At 42.1% G+C, this 18138-nt stretch overlaps 1 protein-coding gene and 1 long non-coding RNA gene across 2 annotated transcripts in view; one reads left to right on the top strand and one right to left on the bottom strand.

Annotated features, from left to right (window-relative positions):
* Positions 1-607: 607 nt before the first annotated feature.
* The window catches only part of Has2 (hyaluronan synthase 2), a 27401-nt gene continuing 9870 nt past the window's right edge, over positions 608-18138 (top strand). The window contains exons 1-2 of the mRNA XM_021183791.1: positions 608-1163; positions 11580-12206. Of these exons, the coding sequence (XP_021039450.1) occupies positions 11580-12206 (627 nt within the window). The 5' untranslated portion in view covers positions 608-1163. The remainder of the gene's footprint in view (positions 1164-11579; positions 12207-18138) is intronic.
* On the bottom strand, positions 694-5221 carry LOC110310675. Its single transcript, XR_002379861.1, has 4 exons — positions 5113-5221; positions 1367-1521; positions 1080-1202; positions 694-791 (listed from the first exon to the last, which is right to left on the bottom strand). It is a non-coding gene; the product is annotated as an uncharacterized LOC110310675 (long non-coding RNA).

Raw genomic sequence — 18138 nt, 5'->3', positions numbered from 1 at the left:
GGGGTGGGGGGAGGCGTTGACATTTGCCTTTTGCTTAGGAAGTTTAGAGTTGGGAGGAAGAAAGGGTTAACAAATGGCAGACTAGTCGCTCTTTTTAGCGTCCTAGGCGATTTGTGGAGCAAACCAGGTAGCACGGACGTACACACACACACACACACACTCACACACACAGAGCCAGTATCCCGCTAAGAGCAGTGATTTAGCCTAAGAGAACCGTTTGGCCTTAAAATCATTTATATGCAACGGGGAGTTTATCAAGTCGAGGAAATCCTTGTAACGCAGACAGACTTCAGCAATATTTGCAGAGCAGGGCTGCCCGCTCCGCGGCCACTGCCTGAGGAGAGGTATCAGGCGGTGGTCAGCATCTGTGCTCCGCGTTTCTCAGCACACGTTAACAATCAAGTTAATTGAATTCATTGGAGTTTAGAAGCGGCCTCTAGCTCAGAGAGGGCTTTGAATGGCCAATTTCTCTCTCTTCCCCCCAACTCCTCCCCGCCTCCCATCCCGCCCAGTCCCTCCCCTCCGGGTTCCCCAGTCTACACCTCCCTCCTCCACTCCCCTCACCCCCACTCCCTCCTCCGTCCTATTAAAACACCCACCGGCTCACTTGTTAAGACCCCCTTAAGTTGGAGGAGGCAGAAAGGCAACCACAGCGAAGAAGAAGGAGAAGTCAAGGCGTCTGGAAAGAATTACCCAGTCCTGGCTTCGAGCAGCCCATTGAACGGGGGACTTGAACCAGCCAAAGACTTCTTCATTCTGCTCTTGCTAGACTCTGCTGAGTCTTGACCCGGCTTGTAGGTTGATGTGAAAACAGAGATTTTGCGTCGTCGGAGGGAAGGGGATTGGAGCAAATAGCAAAACAGGGGAAAAAGTTAATTTATTTTTAAAGCACATTTAACAAAAAGAATTAGAAGACTTAAGTGCAGCGGAAATAATAAAAGAATATTAGTGCAATTTCTTCTCAAAGAGGGGAGAACCAAGCATTTAAGGCTCCCCCATCTCTTTTTTTTTTAAATGTTGTTTTTAAATTTCTTATTTTTTTTGGCCGGTCGTCTCAAATTCATCTGATTTCTTATTACCTCAATTTTGGAAACTTCCTTCCACGACCCTCCGGGACCACACAGACAGGCGGAGGACGAGTCTATGAGCAGGAGCTGAACAAGGTACGTTATACAGACGCGTTTGGGTGAACTTTGAATTCCCTAGATAGATTGGGGACAGAGAAGAAATTATCAACAGAGCTTAAAAAAAAAACCTAGTTTCTATAGAAACACTTGAGGTCTGAAGTGCCCCCAAACCCCCACTCCCCCGCAACAAACTGCCCATGAGGGAATATTGCCAATCACTATCAAGTCTCGCAGCATACCCTGGGTTTTAATCATCCGGTGAAATCCGTTGCCTCTCTGGGCACACAGGTAACTTGCGTGGCCAAGGAAAGCTGATTGTCCCGGGGTGTACTTTTCCACTGGGCATTTTCCCGAGCGTCAAAGGGGCTCCGGAGTCAGAAAACAAGGATTTCCACTGTGTACGGAAAATTCATCCCACAACTGTCCTTACCTTCCTACCCTTCTCTTCTTTCTCCCCCACCTCCCACCAGTATGTGGGCTGGACACCCCGGCACAGTTCTGTGCGGGGGTGGAGGTGGGGGTACAAACAAAAACGCTCAATTTTGGCTTAGACTGAAAGGGTTAAACGATCCGGGTTTCCAGCTGCGTTAGGCTGGAAGAGACCCCAAGGAAAGTCCTGCGCCACCTCCTCGCGCTACCATCCTGGTTCAGCCACTCCCCCCTTTTCCCGGGCCTCCACTCCTTTGCAGTTTCCAAACTCCATTAAAGTGTCAGGCAGCGAGCATCCGGGCACAGCCACCCCGAGAAAGCCTTTCCTGGGGCAAGGGGTCCCTCACGCAGGCATTCGCCGCTCGGGGAGAGAGGAGAGCGCGCATCCCTCCTTGCGCTGGCCTGCCCGCCCGCAGCCCATGGGCAGGGCGTGCGCGCGGACAGCGCTGCGCTCCGGCAGCTGCACCAAGTCCCGAGCCAAATCCGACGTGGCACGGAGCACGCTGGCGCTTCTTTCCTCCGTTGCAGCTGGAGACGCTGTTGTGTGGAGGATTTGGGGACTCTGTCTCTAGCCCCTTGTCCGATGTGGGGTCGAGGGGCCCTGGGAGCCTGGGAAGAGGTGGGAAGAGAGCCAGACACGGGATAATCAACACCTTGGACAAAATTCGTCACGGTGGTTCCCGCCCAGAGTGAGCCAGGGCTTAGAAATCGGTCCCGGTGAACCAGAGGGCGGGTCTGAAAGGAGGGTCTGTGTAAGGGTGAGAACTTCGTGGCGACAGAGGCGGCTTCCTCTGGCCCAAGAAAGGCAGCCCAGGGGAAACAGCTCTGAAAGGACCATTAAGACTTGGAAGAAGGGCTGGAAGCATAGGCGGTGTCTGAGAACGAAGGCTTCTAAGACCCAGGTCTCACTACATAGTCGTAGGTGCCGTTTCCACTAGCACCGCTCTGGATATCCCCCAATCTCCCGGGCACAGTATTCTGACTCGGATACCCTTGCCACTAGTTAGCCAGCTGCAACAACCGCGTCCTGGCTTGGGACTTGTAGAAGCCCAGGAGGCCCCGCCCCGCCCATCTCACTTCACTACCTCCTGGGACCCTTTACTGCCAAATGAGTCTCTGTAGCAGCTGCACAGAAACGCTACACACTCCGGTCAACCCACGTGGCTGGGCTGGGATTGCATTTGATGTCACACCCTGGGAGGGGTGTGTGATGCAATAGATTTGGAGGCTCTGATTGGCCAGGAAGCTCCCCCTCCTCCCCCCAGCCAGAGTCCAGAGTTTATACACTCACTCATGGTCTGCTTAGTGTAAAGCAAACAGTAGATGGGCTTCCTTGAAGTGGAGGAGACCAGCTTCCCAGGCCATTGTAGATTTCAAGGCTTAGCCTGGGAGTTTCCCCTGAAGAGAGGCGTAAGGCGGTGTACCCTTGGAGGTGTTAAATCTAGGTGTGATGCTTTTTTAATAGATTCTTTTAAGAATAAATATTTGAATGGTCAATACATATTTGACCTGAGAATATACGGTTTTTGTTTGTTTGTTTGTTTTTAATTGAAGGGTGTATTTCCGTGGAATGAGCTAAAACACATATCCAAGCCCAGGAACCTATTTATGGATGACATTTTACATTTTGCAAAAAAAAAAAAAAAAAAAAAATTGGGTTGAAAAGAACCTAAACATTAAATCTTTGTCTTTTGTTGTGCAGCCTATGCAACATGATTCATTCATAAACTTAATGTTTACATCTTCCTAGGTAAGATTAGTAATTCAAATGAGATCGTGTTTATTTGAATACTAATAATTTTTCCCAAAGGTGTTCCTAGTAGATAGAAAGGTTTTTTAATTTTAATTTAATTTTAATTTAATTTTAATTTTCAGTGAAAATTTATAGACATAAAGCACAGATGTGGTGTATATATGTTCGGTGTCACGTGTTTGCAATTCTAGACAAACCCAAGTCCTGTATGGAGGCTCTGAATTAAAGCCTTGTATCTGGAATATCCTCTTCCCCATTCTTGTTTCCATACACATTACCAGAGTTAGCCGACTTGAGGAATGCATTGTAAATGTATTGATTAGATACACTGTCCCTAGATTGCTTCTGTTATAGCTAAGGCTTAATCCAAACTTTATCAAATCAAGTCATAAGCATATAAAGTCCAAATATGTAACCGATTAGTGATTAGCATCAAATTTGAATATCACTCTCCAGAAGGTAGATACGATATACGGTCATCTGTTGTTGTCCAGGAAAAGAGGACTTGCCCAATGGGTGACTAAGACATAATAGTTACTAGGCAGTAAGTTAGCTTGCCGTACTCTCTGTTGTTGACTCTGTAGGATGTAACTTCACAGCACTGAGTTTCATAATTACCTTTCCTTTTGTGTTATCTGTACCAACTAAGATTTTTTGGCACTGTGGATTAAGTCTGTATCTTGGATTCAAAGTGGAGATTCCCTTTGGGGATTTCTATTACAAATAATTTTGAATCTGAGAATGAATGAATACTAGGAAGTTGTATATTATTAACTACCCGCATCTTGCATGATATGCAGTCCACAGATTAATGTAATGAGAGACTAACACAAGAGCTCTGTGTCTTTTCTGAGTTCTTTTCAGCCATGCACACCTAGGCTGTGTTCTTCTAGAAGCTGTGAGGATAGGGACAGAGCTCCTGGAAGCCGCTGTATTAGCTGACTAGGGCTTAGAGCTTCCTATATAGAAAACCCATTGCCATGGGTTACCATAACTTGTCTGTAATCATTTTCTTGGGCACAGAAACTTGCATAGAGTAAGAGTGAGCTTGCTACATATAGCTTTGCATTATTTCATGGAGCCTGGGCATTTGTGTGCAGTTTACCGTGTAACATTTCAACCTAAAGAGTAAGTTTCTAAGCCCAAGTCAGGAGAAGATTCCATGTCAAGTCATTGTAATTTCCTCTTCCACTATGAGCACTGCAGGAGGGTGAAGCCCAGGAGCCACTAGCAGCGGCTGGAAGACTGATGTCATAGAAGCACATGATTAAAACTGAGAGACATTTGAAACCCCAAGAACCATTAGTGGGACAGAGCTGTTCAAAGGCTTTGTATTCTAATCCTGCCTAGTTGGCTCCAGGGTCTTTGGTAGGGAAACCTAGGTGAGGCTAGAAATAGCAAGGCAACTTCAAAAAAAAGATGAAGAGCACAGGTCACAGTAAGAGAGTAGCATTGATCTGCTCTGATATGAAGACATATCTTCCTGTGGTCTTCAACCTCTAGCTCAGATTTCTAGTCCTAAAAACTAACAGAAGGAAACCATATAATGCCCATCATGGGGAAGGAGGACTTTAACTCTGTATGTAATTCAGTGACTGCTAGCCCAGGCTTTGTTACACATCAAAATCTTGTGTTATGCTGGTTGTAGCTTGTATCAGGGAATGCTGGTGTGACCAGCAACACGCCAGTGGATTTCATATGTCTTTAGGTCAATCGAATCTTCAGCAATAATTGGGAACCACTACATTTCCACCTTTCATTCATTGTCTGTTCTTTGTTCATGAGGGGCTGGCAGGAAGTTACCCCATGTGAATACCTTTTATTAAGAAGATGAAAGTGGCCATTATCTTTGCTGATGTCTCATGCCTGCATCAATACTCCCAATTCTGAAGATTTGCATAGCATATAAGGCCTATGGGATTAAAAATGAAGCACTTATAAAATATTCCAATGAACTTATGGTAAAGAAAGTTTATGTTCCAGTACTGGTTTTATCTATCCATAGAGTTTGGAGCAATGCTTTCGTTAAAGAAATCTCCTTAAAGTGACTCCTGCCATCTCTGTGCCTTGATATGATTACATATTGGTCACAACTTCGAGTCTTTGTTGTTGTTGTTGTTTGTTTGTTTCGAGACAGGGTTTCTCTGTGTATCTCTGGCTGTCCTGGAACTCACTTTGTAGACCAGGCTGGCCTCGAACTCAGAAATCTGCCTGCCTCTGCCTCCCAAGTGCTGGGATTAAAGGCGTGTGCCACCACATCCGGCAATTTAGAGTTTTTAATGGGTTTGAAAATGTAATGAGGAGGAAAGCAGACGTTTACTTTATAAATTATTATTCCTTATTTGCGTTAAATATTGCCTTGTATCAACAATAATGACAACAAGAAACATTTTTAAATATATGGCATATTTCAAGTAAATATGCATTTCAAGAAATTAACATTCTGAAGATCTTAACAATAGTTATTTCTTTCAAAGTCCTTTTTGTCAATCTCACTATCATTTTTCGTGACTCCATATGCTAGCACCATTCCATAGTTTAAGAAACTGAAGGTAGCTTATCTTATGCACCTTATGCAAGGTTACACAGTGATTAAAAGGAGGAAATGAGGTTCAGTCTCAACTCACTTTCTTTCCTTAGGCCACATTCCCTGGAATGAATGACAAGGCTAGGCTTGAACATAAGTACATCTGATGTCAAAACTTTTACTAATCTGGCCAAGGCCTCATAATCTCCCCAGCTGAAGAGTCAACATACATGCACACATACAGCCACAAGTCATCAGAGCCAAATTATAAAGCTGTGTGAAGATTAGTGAACAAAATAGAGCCCCAGGGGACAGCCTTTCAGTGTGTAAAAGATGATCTTCTTATCCAGCATACCCCAAACATGACCCCTGTACTCATAAACTTGCTCAGATCGCAACTTATAATTGCTCCCAGGGATCATGCATATCTTCTGTCTTTATTATCTTTACTGCCCTGAAGTCTTCTAGAGCTGGTCTGGGACTCCTCACAGTCATTGAACTGTAAACACTGGGAAGGTACCCTCTGACCTAATCTCAGTTGCTTTTTCCAGACGCTCATGCAACAAATCTGAGTGAACTTCAGCTCCCCAGATCAAACATAGAGGAGTGCTATATGAAATCTAAGAGCACTCTGTTCTCAATAAGGGACCTAAGACAAGGAGAGCATCGGAAAGCCTCTTGTTACTCAATAGCTTCCTGTCTTTATGACATGAAAGGTCAAGGGTGAGGAAAAGGCTCTGTCTGATGCTTACTGACCTGGGGTCTCATGTGTGGGAAATGGGCTACCAGCAAAGCTTTGTCCCTATCCACAGGTGGCAGCACTAGGAACAGTAGTGTCTTTCTCAGGGCAAGGCGGGATTTGAGATGCTACCAATAAAATTGCACTTGCATAGATGGGTCAGTAGCTTATTGGGAAACAACACTCTTTTCCATCTCTTCCGGCTGTGAGCAAATGGGACAGTACAGATACCCAGGTGGTTTGGTATATTGCCGTCTGTCTTATCTGGCTCCACATTCATTCTCTACAAACCATAATTAGAAGAACACGTCTGAAAGTTCTTCCCTTCTTTCTTCATGCTACATAGTTTTGGTTTGTTTGTTTTAGCTAGAAACGAGACTTTGGTCTAATTTCTCATAAGGATTCAAAATTTCTCAGCTAATGCCATCTGAATTTAGGGCATTGTGTGGTTTGTGATTTTGGGCAGGCCACTTCAGTGCTCATCATGTGTGTTTCTTTGCCATAAACGTGTATTGCAGTATGTGATTAATAATACACTTGCCACCTATAGACATTGCAGTGAAAATATCATGCCTTAAAATGAAGCAAAAGCCTTTCTCTACCACTCGAGGCCAATAAATAATAAATGTTAGCAGCCACTACAAATGGGATGATGATAATGTTGATCACAGTTTTGATGAAATATTCACTCAATTGATATTTATGGCACATTAACTGTAAATCAGCAGTGTCATGGCATACAGTAGTAAAAATAGCAGGTAAATAAATGGATAGATAGACTGGCTTATGATAAATAGATAGATAGGTAGCTGACAGACAGACAGATAGATAGATAGATAGATAGATAGATAGATAGATGATAGGTAGATAGATGATAGATAGGTGATAGATGATAGAAAGATAGATAGATTGATAGATAGATAGATAGATAGACAGACAGACAGACAGACAGACAGACAGACAGACAGACAGATAGATAGATAGATAGATAGATAGATAGATAGATAGATTGTAAGATTATATTGTACTTGAATAACTTCTCTTAAATATCATTTTAGCCTAGATGTTTGGGGAGAATGGAATTTACTAAGTAATTGCTATCAAGTCCAAGTCCAGTTGCTATTTATAAGTCAATGAGCTAAATATCGGATTCCTCCACTCCCTAAATTCAAGTTTCACATTTTTAATATATGCAGAATGTAAATTTCTAAATCATCTTAGGATCTAGGACTGAAATAACTCAGCATCTCTAACTGAATGGAGAAGCCACATAGACATATTCTTCTTTTAGTAGGAAAGTAATTTCGTGTAACAGAGTGTTTGAATTAAGGACTGTCTCAGGAAGTTTTTCACATATGGTGCCCACATCTATGAAACTGCCTAGAGCGATTAAACCACACACACACACACACACACACACAGATATCCACACATTATATACACGCACACTACACACACAAACTGCACACACACACAGATACACACACACAGATACATACTATACACACACAGAGTACACACACAGAAAGACAGATATACACACACAAACACATACTACACACACACATACACACTACACACAGACACACAGACACACACACACACTACACACACGTCCTGTGTGTCACTCCCTGAGATCAATGCATCTGCTTGGCAAAACAGGCTTCACAAAGTGCTTTTTGCCCTTTGGCCTGCTCTGGAGACGCTCTTCGTGCCTCGCCAGGCAGTACCAAGCTGTAGCAGGAATATAAAGGTTCAGTTCTAACCGCATTTCTGCAGTTTGTTAGCAACTTTCCCAGGCTTCAAAAGGACATTCTGTAGACGCCTATGATGTAAGAGGGTGTTCCCACCTCAGCTGAGGCCAGCAGATGCTATGTGAACACTCTCTACATCCATGTGTGCTGATAAAAGGCAGGGAAAATGTGAATAACGGAAGACTGGCAGGCTGTTCTTTCGCTAGTGATGGTGACTTTGAGCACAAGCTAAGCACACACTTAAGCCTCTCCCTGGCAAACGCTCTGGTCCCCTTGAAATTTTTCACTCTTGTGAGAATGACTCATGTCTTGGAAATGACGAGCTCCAAGTCTGGTGCTTACAGCACCTTTAGGCATTGGTTAATGTGCCCTCTGGGAGTGTTCAGCATCCTGTCAGCTGTGTTAATTAACAAGGGATGGCGTCCCTGCTCACCTCTCACAGAAGACTCCTCCGCTTGCCTTTTTCCAGCAGACTTAACGCTGCCTTTGTGCTGAGGTCGCTCTTATCAGACGCCCACACCTCACACTGTGCTGTCCTGCGTATCTGCTCAGTGTCACTCACATCTGTAGTGTGTTCAGGGTGCTTTCTCAGCTTCTCAGCCAGTGGACCCTTTAAAGTGGGTTGTGACTCTGGGTTTTAGAAACACTCTCCACACTGCTTCACTCCACTCCTCAGCACTGCATTGTTTTGAAGAGTCTGGTGAGCATAATCATATCCATGTAAGAAGAAAATGATTTCTACAAGGTAGAAAGATAACCAGCAGTGATCTCTGGCCTACTCTGCATTTCCTTGGTTGTACTAACTAAGGTTAACGAGATCCATATCTATATGTATATATATGTATGTGTGTATGTATGTATGTATAGGTATATGTATATATGCACGTGTATATGTATAGTATATCCATATATATGCCAATTAAAAATTAAGTAAGTCAGTTATTGATTACATGTTTCCATGCAGCTACCTTGATTAGTGAATAATTATGTCCCGCATTTAATGAACAACCAACCTCTCTTTTCATCTTGGGGTGAAATATTTGCCCAGAACTTTCCTGAAATATATTCAAACCAGAGGAAGATGAAGATTGGAGGGATATTATCTTCTCTTTTAAATCTTTTTCTCTTCTACTAGAAGAGGCACGTCTTAAATTTCCACAGCCCCTAATGTCGTAGCTACACTTTGTCTGTAGACAAAGAGGGTTAACATTAACAGTGGGACAACCCAGAGAAATCTCTGAGTAGTGTAGCACACACCCACTTAAGGATAATTAGAAGCAGTAGAATGCAGAAAATGGCCACACAGTTGTTAATGGCCAAGATGATACAATCCTCCTATGGAATATTCATATTTACAGTTTGATAAGAATTAGGAAACTATAAGTAACATATAAGAGAAGAGATTCTTATATAGATACTTTTTGTCAATTTTTTCATTTAAAATAAAATCATCCAGTTTCATTATTATTATGTATTAATTATATGTAAAGCTGACCAATTCCCAAAGTGGATGTGAAAACCTGAAGAAAGGAACACTATATTTATAACAATTATGTGTCATATGGTAGTTCATTTCTACAAGAGGGGGTTAAAATAAAAGAAAAAAAGGTTTGTAAAGCAAAATTCCAATGCTCAGAGTCAGATATGCTTTGGAAAATACAAAAAGAAAGAAAAAAGCCTCTCTAGTCCTTAAATTACATAAAACCCTTTTTAGACAGTTATACACAGATTCTTGGGGTTAACTGTCCAGATGACTTGGCAAATTCCAAACTAGTGTTAAACCTTGTCTATAAATAAAATCAATCAATCAATCAATCAATCAATCGATGGAAGGTGTGCACTGGAGGCATATGACCTTGGGGGTTGTTATCCGGTTTTCACATGCATGCACAACCAGGTGCATATGTACTTGTGCGCGCACACACACACACACACACACAGACACACACAAACCAACTTTATTTAGAATACATGCAGAATTTAGGGGCGAATTGGGAGCTAAAACAGGCTTAAGGTTTTACCTGCTAGATCTTTTCGTTCAAGTTGGACTTCAGCTGTTGGAATTCAGGGGAGGGGGTGTTATTCCTTATCCAGTGATTCCATTATTCTAATAATATGTATTTTGTTCTAGGATGCTGTTATTTTCCTGATCCTCATGACTGTAACAAATAACAATTGTGGGTGGAAGTAACACATCTGAACACAGGAGCTTTGAAATATCTTTTGGACATCTAGGGGTGAAGAATCTTAAGGTCAAAGGGGGAATTTGTAAAATGTGAATATTGCCACTGAGCAGGTCTATATAAAACAAACACACACACAAACAAAAACCTTAGACTGAGATGATCCATGCAAGGTCAAAGGACTAACTGATAAGCCAGTCCCAGAACTCAGTCTTGCTAATCTCTAACCTCATCCAGATGCGTAGAGAAGATGTAAGCCTAGGGACATGCGTTAGAGATGAAATGAAGTCATAGTTGGGAAATTCAGCAGAGTCTCCTGTGGATTTGTTACTCATCAGTAATTAGGGACTGAAAAAAGTATTGAGCAGGCAAAAAGATTACTTTGCATTTAGACAATGTCAGCATGATGCCTAACTGTGGCTATATACAGAGAAAGCTGCCTTAGAGGTAGGACTCTAAAAACAATGTGTCAAGGTATGTGTTCAATGCATTGAGACACATACTAGCACTAGCCAGTCACTGCAGGCTTGAAATAGTCCTGCGAGTTAGTTGTGTTATCAGGGCATCCTGACTTTAGAGACCTGCCTTAACTCATTATGTCAACATAATGAGTTAAGCGAGAAACTAAGTGCTAACAATTCCTGAATGCTGTGTGGGGGAGGGGCACAGCAAGTCCTATTCCTAGCTGGGGAGCTAATGCCATGGATGGCTGCTGGGGAATTATCTTCATCAGTGGTACATCCCCTGGCAGGTGCCATGAACACATTGGCAGCAGTAAGTGGATGACATGGAGTAGAAAACAAACAAACAAACAGTACATGAAGTTGGGAGGGGGACATGGTTGCAGCATGAGACAAGTTGGAAAGGAGGAAGTAGGTGCTAGAATTGATCAAGCACATTGACTATGTGTGTGAAATTATCAAACATTGAATATAAAATGAATAAAACTAAAGGGGGTAGCCCCCCGGATTACTCTTTCTACAGTTTTTCCTGCCACCCATGATATCTGCATATGATACGCAAGAGACCAGAGTGGTTAACCACAAGTATATCTGATTACATTTCAGATGCATTGTGAGAGGTTTCTATGTGTCCTGAGAATAATTGGAACTACACTTTTTGGAGTGTCTCTCCTCCTCGGAATCACAGCTGCTTATATTGTTGGCTACCAGTTTATCCAAACAGATAATTACTACTTCTCATTCGGACTGTACGGTGCCTTTTTAGCCTCACATCTCATCATCCAAAGCCTCTTTGCCTTTTTGGAACACCGGAAAATGAAGAAGTCCCTTGAAACCCCGATTAAATTGAACAAAACGGTAGCACTCTGCATCGCTGCGTACCAAGAGGACCCTGACTACTTACGGAAATGTTTGCAATCTGTGAAAAGGCTGACCTACCCTGGGATTAAAGTTGTGATGGTCATCGATGGGAACTCAGACGACGACCTTTACATGATGGACATATTCAGCGAAGTTATGGGCAGGGACAAATCGGCCACGTACATCTGGAAGAACAACTTCCATGAAAAGGGACCTGGTGAGACAGAAGAGTCCCATAAAGAAAGTTCACAACATGTCACCCAATTGGTCTTGTCTAACAAAAGTATTTGCATCATGCAAAAATGGGGTGGAAAGAGAGAAGTCATGTACACAGCCTTCAGAGCACTGGGGCGAAGTGTGGATTATGTACAGGTAGGTCTGAAAATGCCTGCCAGGGCAAACATACGTTGAAATAAAGCAGCTTTTGTATCTCTCCAGTCCTATGCTATAGCCCATCCTTGTCCCTTCTGAACACAGTGCTCCTTTCAGCCCATTGGAAAACAGCATGACTGTTAAAAGCACATTTTGAAAGACAGGGGGAAAAAAAAACCCAACCTTGTAAAACTGTTAAGAGCATCTATGAAAGTGCTTCCTTGTGTATGCAATTGGTTAGAAATCTGGATTATTTGGACAGAACACCCTCCTTTCGTTCTCTCCCTTTTCCTTAGTTCTTCTAACCCTCTAGGTACTGCCAAGTAAAACCCAACATCCTTGTCCACACTGTTTACACACACACACACACACACACACACACACCTACAACAGCAGCAGTAGCAGCAGCTCTGTAAGAAAACAGTGTCTTGCCTGAGTGGAAAGTTCTTCAGAGAGGCTGCAGACTGAAGGGAAAGACTAGATAGTGATTGGTGGGTGAGGTAAAAGCAGATCACTGAAAATGGCTATGATTGTAAAAAGAGCGAGAGAGGGAAAGAGGAAAATGAAAAGGAGGGGTGAAACCATCATAGAGGGAGCAAACCCAAATTAATGTTTATTTCACTCCCCAAACAGCATTACCTCACTGCAACTTGACCTTTGAAAGAGTTTGGGATGATGTGTGCTTGTTGGAAAATTAGGCAGGCTCTGTCTCTTCTTAACTCCCTTATAGCTTTCTGTAAGGCTTCTCTTCCCTCAGTTCTCACCAAGTATGGGGCAATTTTCTCTTCTTACTTTGCTTGCAAATTTCTTAATTTGCTTCTTCAGTTAGATTTTGACCATGAAGAGATCCAGAAAAGAGAAATCTGTCTGGCATATAAGCAAGCCACTGTGGCCCTTTGTCCATCCTAATAGAAGTGAAACTCTAGTTTCAGAAGTGGGATGCTATTGTTCAGGGGTCTTTATTGACACATATCATGCTCCCAGGATCAATAATGAGAATGAGCAGGGATTGAGTAATGATTTTAGAGTCATTGCCTGAGGATCTATTTATGGTGATAATTAGCTGTTGACTGAGAAAGTCAATTGCCTTGAGCCTCAGTTTACCAAATAGAATAAACCAACCTTAAAAGTGTTTTATAATAATTACATCAAAACAACACATCCCTAGGGCTTAGCCAAAGTTACTATGTTATTTCATGCATAACTAATGATTATTATAGTACATTCCAATTTATACTAAAATATATAGGGCTTACCATCTCTTATCGTGGAGCTAATTTCAGTTAGTGTTTTAAGAGTGGAAGGTATTTCACTGGTTTCTGTTTGCTCCACATCCTGTTTTTGCTCCACATCTGTTGCTCCACATTTTTGTTCCACATTCTGTTTGCTCCACATCTGTTTGCTCCACATCCGTGGAGCCTGCATAAGTCTTCTCTTTTTGTCTCCTAAATTCTCAGTAGTAGATCTTTCAGTATTAAGTTTCAGTTATTTCTGGACATTTGATGTTTAATTGCATGCTCTAGCTTTGGAAGCTAGATAGGAAGATGTTAGGACATTACCCAAGGAAGGTATGGCAGATAACTTAGAACACAAGGAATAAACTTTTGTGCCTTAAGTGAGAAAACATGTTTAATTCTAGTTACATTCATCAATTTCAATGAAGTCAGCATTGTGTGCACTCGCTCTGTTCTTCCTTTTTCTTAACCTATTCCTTGAAACCTCCCTTTCTCCATCATTCTTGTTTTGAAGTTTGTTTGTTTCCTTGACTACTTTGCACTGTGCCTGTCTAGGAAAAAGTAATACAAAGTATGAAAGGATACAGTTGGCTCTTTGCTGCAGTCTTCCTCCAGGCTAAACCTTCTAGAAGACTGACTGCAGTAGCTGCTGGTTTCTAGGTTCTGAGACCTTCTGAGACATCCAGTCGCAAGCACTCAAACAAGATTAGAAATCATTTTGTATCCTGAAGCTAGACATTCCTTCCTATCCCTCATCAAATGTCTTGTAAGATTAACATGCTTGACTACAAAATGGCACACTTAAGGTTCAAGCTAGCCACAGAACAGTCTCATTTTCTCTTTGGGCTGATCCAAAGTTTGGAAAATGTAAAGTAGAGGGCCAATTGCCACCACCAAAAGCAGAGAGGTGAGAAGACAGTGGTAACTAGGCAGTGCTGGTGAATGGACGTGGGGATAAGTGTCCTAAGGAGAGGAAGAGTCAGTGCCCCATGGGAAAAGACACTGGGGACAGAGGGCTAAGGAAGGCTGTGACCATCTGTGTACTTGCAAGAATATTGACTCACCATGGAGAGGTGTGGCCAAGACGTTTGGTTGCTAGTCACAGCTGGTCTTCGGTGCTGTTCAGGACTCTGCGCGCTTGAGTTTGGATTTCTGGCTTATTGTTCTCATGACCTATTATTTCATATCTTCACCATGCTCCCAGTTCTCTGTCTAAACCCCTCCCTGGCTAACTCCTAACAGATGATCTCACCTCCTACGAAGGAGAAACCCGACAAGACTGTTTCTGAATGTTCTTAAAGCCATCCTTACCCTCTGTTGTGTATCCTATCTCAAATAGCACTTAACCTGACTGACTTTGCACATCAATGCTGTCCTTTCAAGTTAATCCTCACAGATCCCTTGGCTTTTTCTGGTCTGCTCAGGAATATATCTTTAGTAATTGTGAACTCTACCTTGTCTGTCTTCTCAGCTGACTACTGTTCCCAACTTGTAGATTTTCGAACATCTAGCTTTGTTCCAGAATACTGAGGAAGTTCTCAGACAGGGAAAGTCTGTGTAGTAGCTGCGTCCCTGTGGTGATGATAGTTGCTCTCAGGGATAGAGAGGATAGAAAAATAGAAAATAAAAATAAAGCAAGGAAACTCAGTAAAAGGAACATAAACTTTAATGGTAGAAAAGGGAGAAAGAAGAAAGGGTAGACTTTTTTTTTTTTTTTTTGGATGTGTGCATTTTGTATGAGTGAGCCAATATACATGTTTTAACTGGGGTCAAACAAGGTACTTGTTTGCTTTGCTGTTTTAATAATTATCTTTACAGTCATTTATGCTACAATAGCTACATTTTTGTGTGCTTTTTGTTGATAGTTTGGTTTTCTTTTTTCTTTTTCTTTTTGTTATTTTTTAATCCTTTTTTACAGTCCAGTCTTCAACCCCCTCCTAGTCTGCCCCCACCCAACCACTCCCCATCCTATACCTCCTCCTCCTCCTCACCCTCCCCTGTCTCCAAGAGAATGTCCCCACCCCCCCAGCCTTACCCCAACAGACCCCACTTCCTGGGGCCTCAAATCTGTTGAGGGTTAGGTGCATCTTCTCTCACTGAGACCAGATCAGGTAGTCCTTTGCTGTATATGTGTCAGTGGCCTCATATCCATTGGTATGTGCTGCCTGGTTGGTGGCTCAGGCCAGCAGAAAGAGGGGAAACATGCAACCTTGGGAGGTAAGAAGAGAGGGGACCCTCTAGAATGTACTGGAGACCTGGGAGGTGAGAGCCTCTCAGGACGCAAAGGCAGGGGAACTTGTACAGTCCACCTCCAGTGGAAGGACAGGGCATCAAGTGGAGGGATGAGGTTGCCATCCCACAGCCAAAAGCTCTGAACCTGTTCCTGTCTAAAAGAACTGCAGGGACAAAAAGGAGAAGGGTCTGAGGGAAAGGAGGTTCAGTAACAGGTCCAAATTGGGATCCAGCTCAAGGGGAGGCCCCAAGGCCTCACACTATTGCTGATGCTGTGGTATACTTACAGGTAGGAGCCTAGCATAGCTGCCTTCAGAGAGGCCCAACAAGCAGCTGACTGAGACAGAAGCAGATACTTACTCCCAACCAATGGACGGAAGCCAGGGACCTCTGTAGTTTAGTTTTCAAATTGACCTCCTGTATAGTGATTCTTGTAATTTAAAATACAAGAAAGGTATTATATGCCTCGTGGAGTTTAGTTTTATACAGGCATGTGTTACTGGCCATGATTCAGAGCTAATATTCATTAAATTAAGAGACATTGGAATAGAAGCACAAGTACAAAGAGATTATATATTGATTAGGCATGCTCATCTATAAACTTCTCAAAAAAAACACTAATATAAATGTAAACAAAAGTGTTTGGAAATATAATCAAAGGCTCAGAGGAGCTTAACCATAGATGTATGCTAGAAATATCTTTAATAACTACGATTTCTGTCTTCATGCACAATTAGAGAGCATAGATATCATAAATAATACTGTTGTGCGTGACCTTTGCCTAGTTTCAGTTCTGTGTAGCAAGCCTAAGAAACGGAAATACTCCCCCCGCCCCAGGCCATTGTTGAAAATACTATATTTGAAGATAAAGGGTTGAGAGCATAGGGAAGAGATACAGCTCTGTTGTTAGTTTCTGTGAACCTGGTCCCTGCTGAATCCATTTTATTTGTTTGTTTGTTTATTGGGTTTTTTTTGGACTCAAAGTCCTTTTCAGATTATGCCTAAACTTAGTATGATTCCAGTTCCTCCCATCTTTTGATACTTTCTAGCAAAATACTGACTTTCTACTTGAATGAATGAAGTAGATAATTCACAATTCATATTAGACTGTTCTCATGTATCTCAGTTCTCATTTTCACCTTCTTTCTGGAGGCAAAAGATGATTAATTAGGTTTAAGTATTATCAGATACATGCCTGTTAAAGCATCTCATAGTACCCATAGAAATACACATTTTTGTTTTTTTTTTTTTTAGATTTTTTTTTTAAATTTACGCTTTGCCCTGCCTCCATTGCCCCTCATCAAGCAAAAAGCCTGCACACAGCTAGTGCATGTAATGGAAATGGATGCACTTCAGGATGCATGCAAGTTAGGGGCAAGATAAATGAATCCCTGAAGCTCATTAGACACCTAGTCTAGCTAATCTACGAGCTTAGGGTCTGTGAAAGATCCTGTCTCAAAAAATAAAGGTGGAGGTCTATGAAGAAAGACATAGTTATTGACCTCAGGCCTCCATGCCCAAGAACAAACGCATGTACCCCCTGCCCCCCCCACATATATACAACTGCATTAACAAGTACATACAACACCCACACACACACCCACACACTTACACTCACACCTCAACACACCAATAAAAATCAAAAGGAAGGCACCAAGAGCTGGGCCTGGTGGCACACATGTGTAATCACAGCACTGGGAAGGCTGAACTGAAGGATCCTGAATTTGAAGTGAGCCTGGACTGAGCTCTTGTCTTGAAACAAGCATGAAGAGAATGGGGGAAAGCTCAGTATAGGGCCCCTAAGCTCAGTATTGTATTCACAGACTCAACTTTGGGGGAAAAAGAGATGATCTAAAACTAGAAGGATTAATTTGTACCCCAACCAAGTCATGAGTTAATTATGATCAAAACTCAAACAAAAAGCAAGGCATGCTTACCTTTTGTACTTCTTCCCACTAAATAACAACTCAATCTCATTTTTTTTCCCACTGATGATTGTAGGTCTCTCGTGTGATCTAAATTGGTCATGCATTAGTGAGGCTCTGGGTTCCCTCTGTTTCAGTGGTGGGTCATAGTTTAGCTATGCTAACTTTAACAAGAACTCTTTCTTTGAACTAAAGACATGAATTTATGTCTTTGGTTTTTGTTTTTTATACTTCTTCATGTGTATTATTTCTATTTGTTAAGTATTTGATATGAAGTTACTAATTACTAAATGCTTTATAAATATTATCAAGAAACCATCATGACAAACTTCTGATGAGGATAATAATAATCTATATGTTTGTCTTGAGGCACAGAAGCTTGGAGACATGAGCTTAGGGGCTCAAGTGAAGAATCTAGTCCACATTTATGTGACTGGCTGATTGTGGACTGGAAACTGTTTTGTTTTTTATTTTTAATTCTTGCATGTTGTGTGGTGCTTTTATCTTCTTCTTCTTCTTCTTCTTCTTCTTCTTCTTCTT

This window comes from Mus caroli, chromosome 15 (assembly GCF_900094665.2).
Source record: "Mus caroli chromosome 15, CAROLI_EIJ_v1.1, whole genome shotgun sequence".
Lineage (NCBI taxonomy): Eukaryota > Metazoa > Chordata > Mammalia > Rodentia > Muridae > Mus > Mus caroli.
The sequence above is the reverse complement of the archived record's forward strand: the minus strand, read 5'-3'. Positions and strand labels throughout refer to the sequence as shown.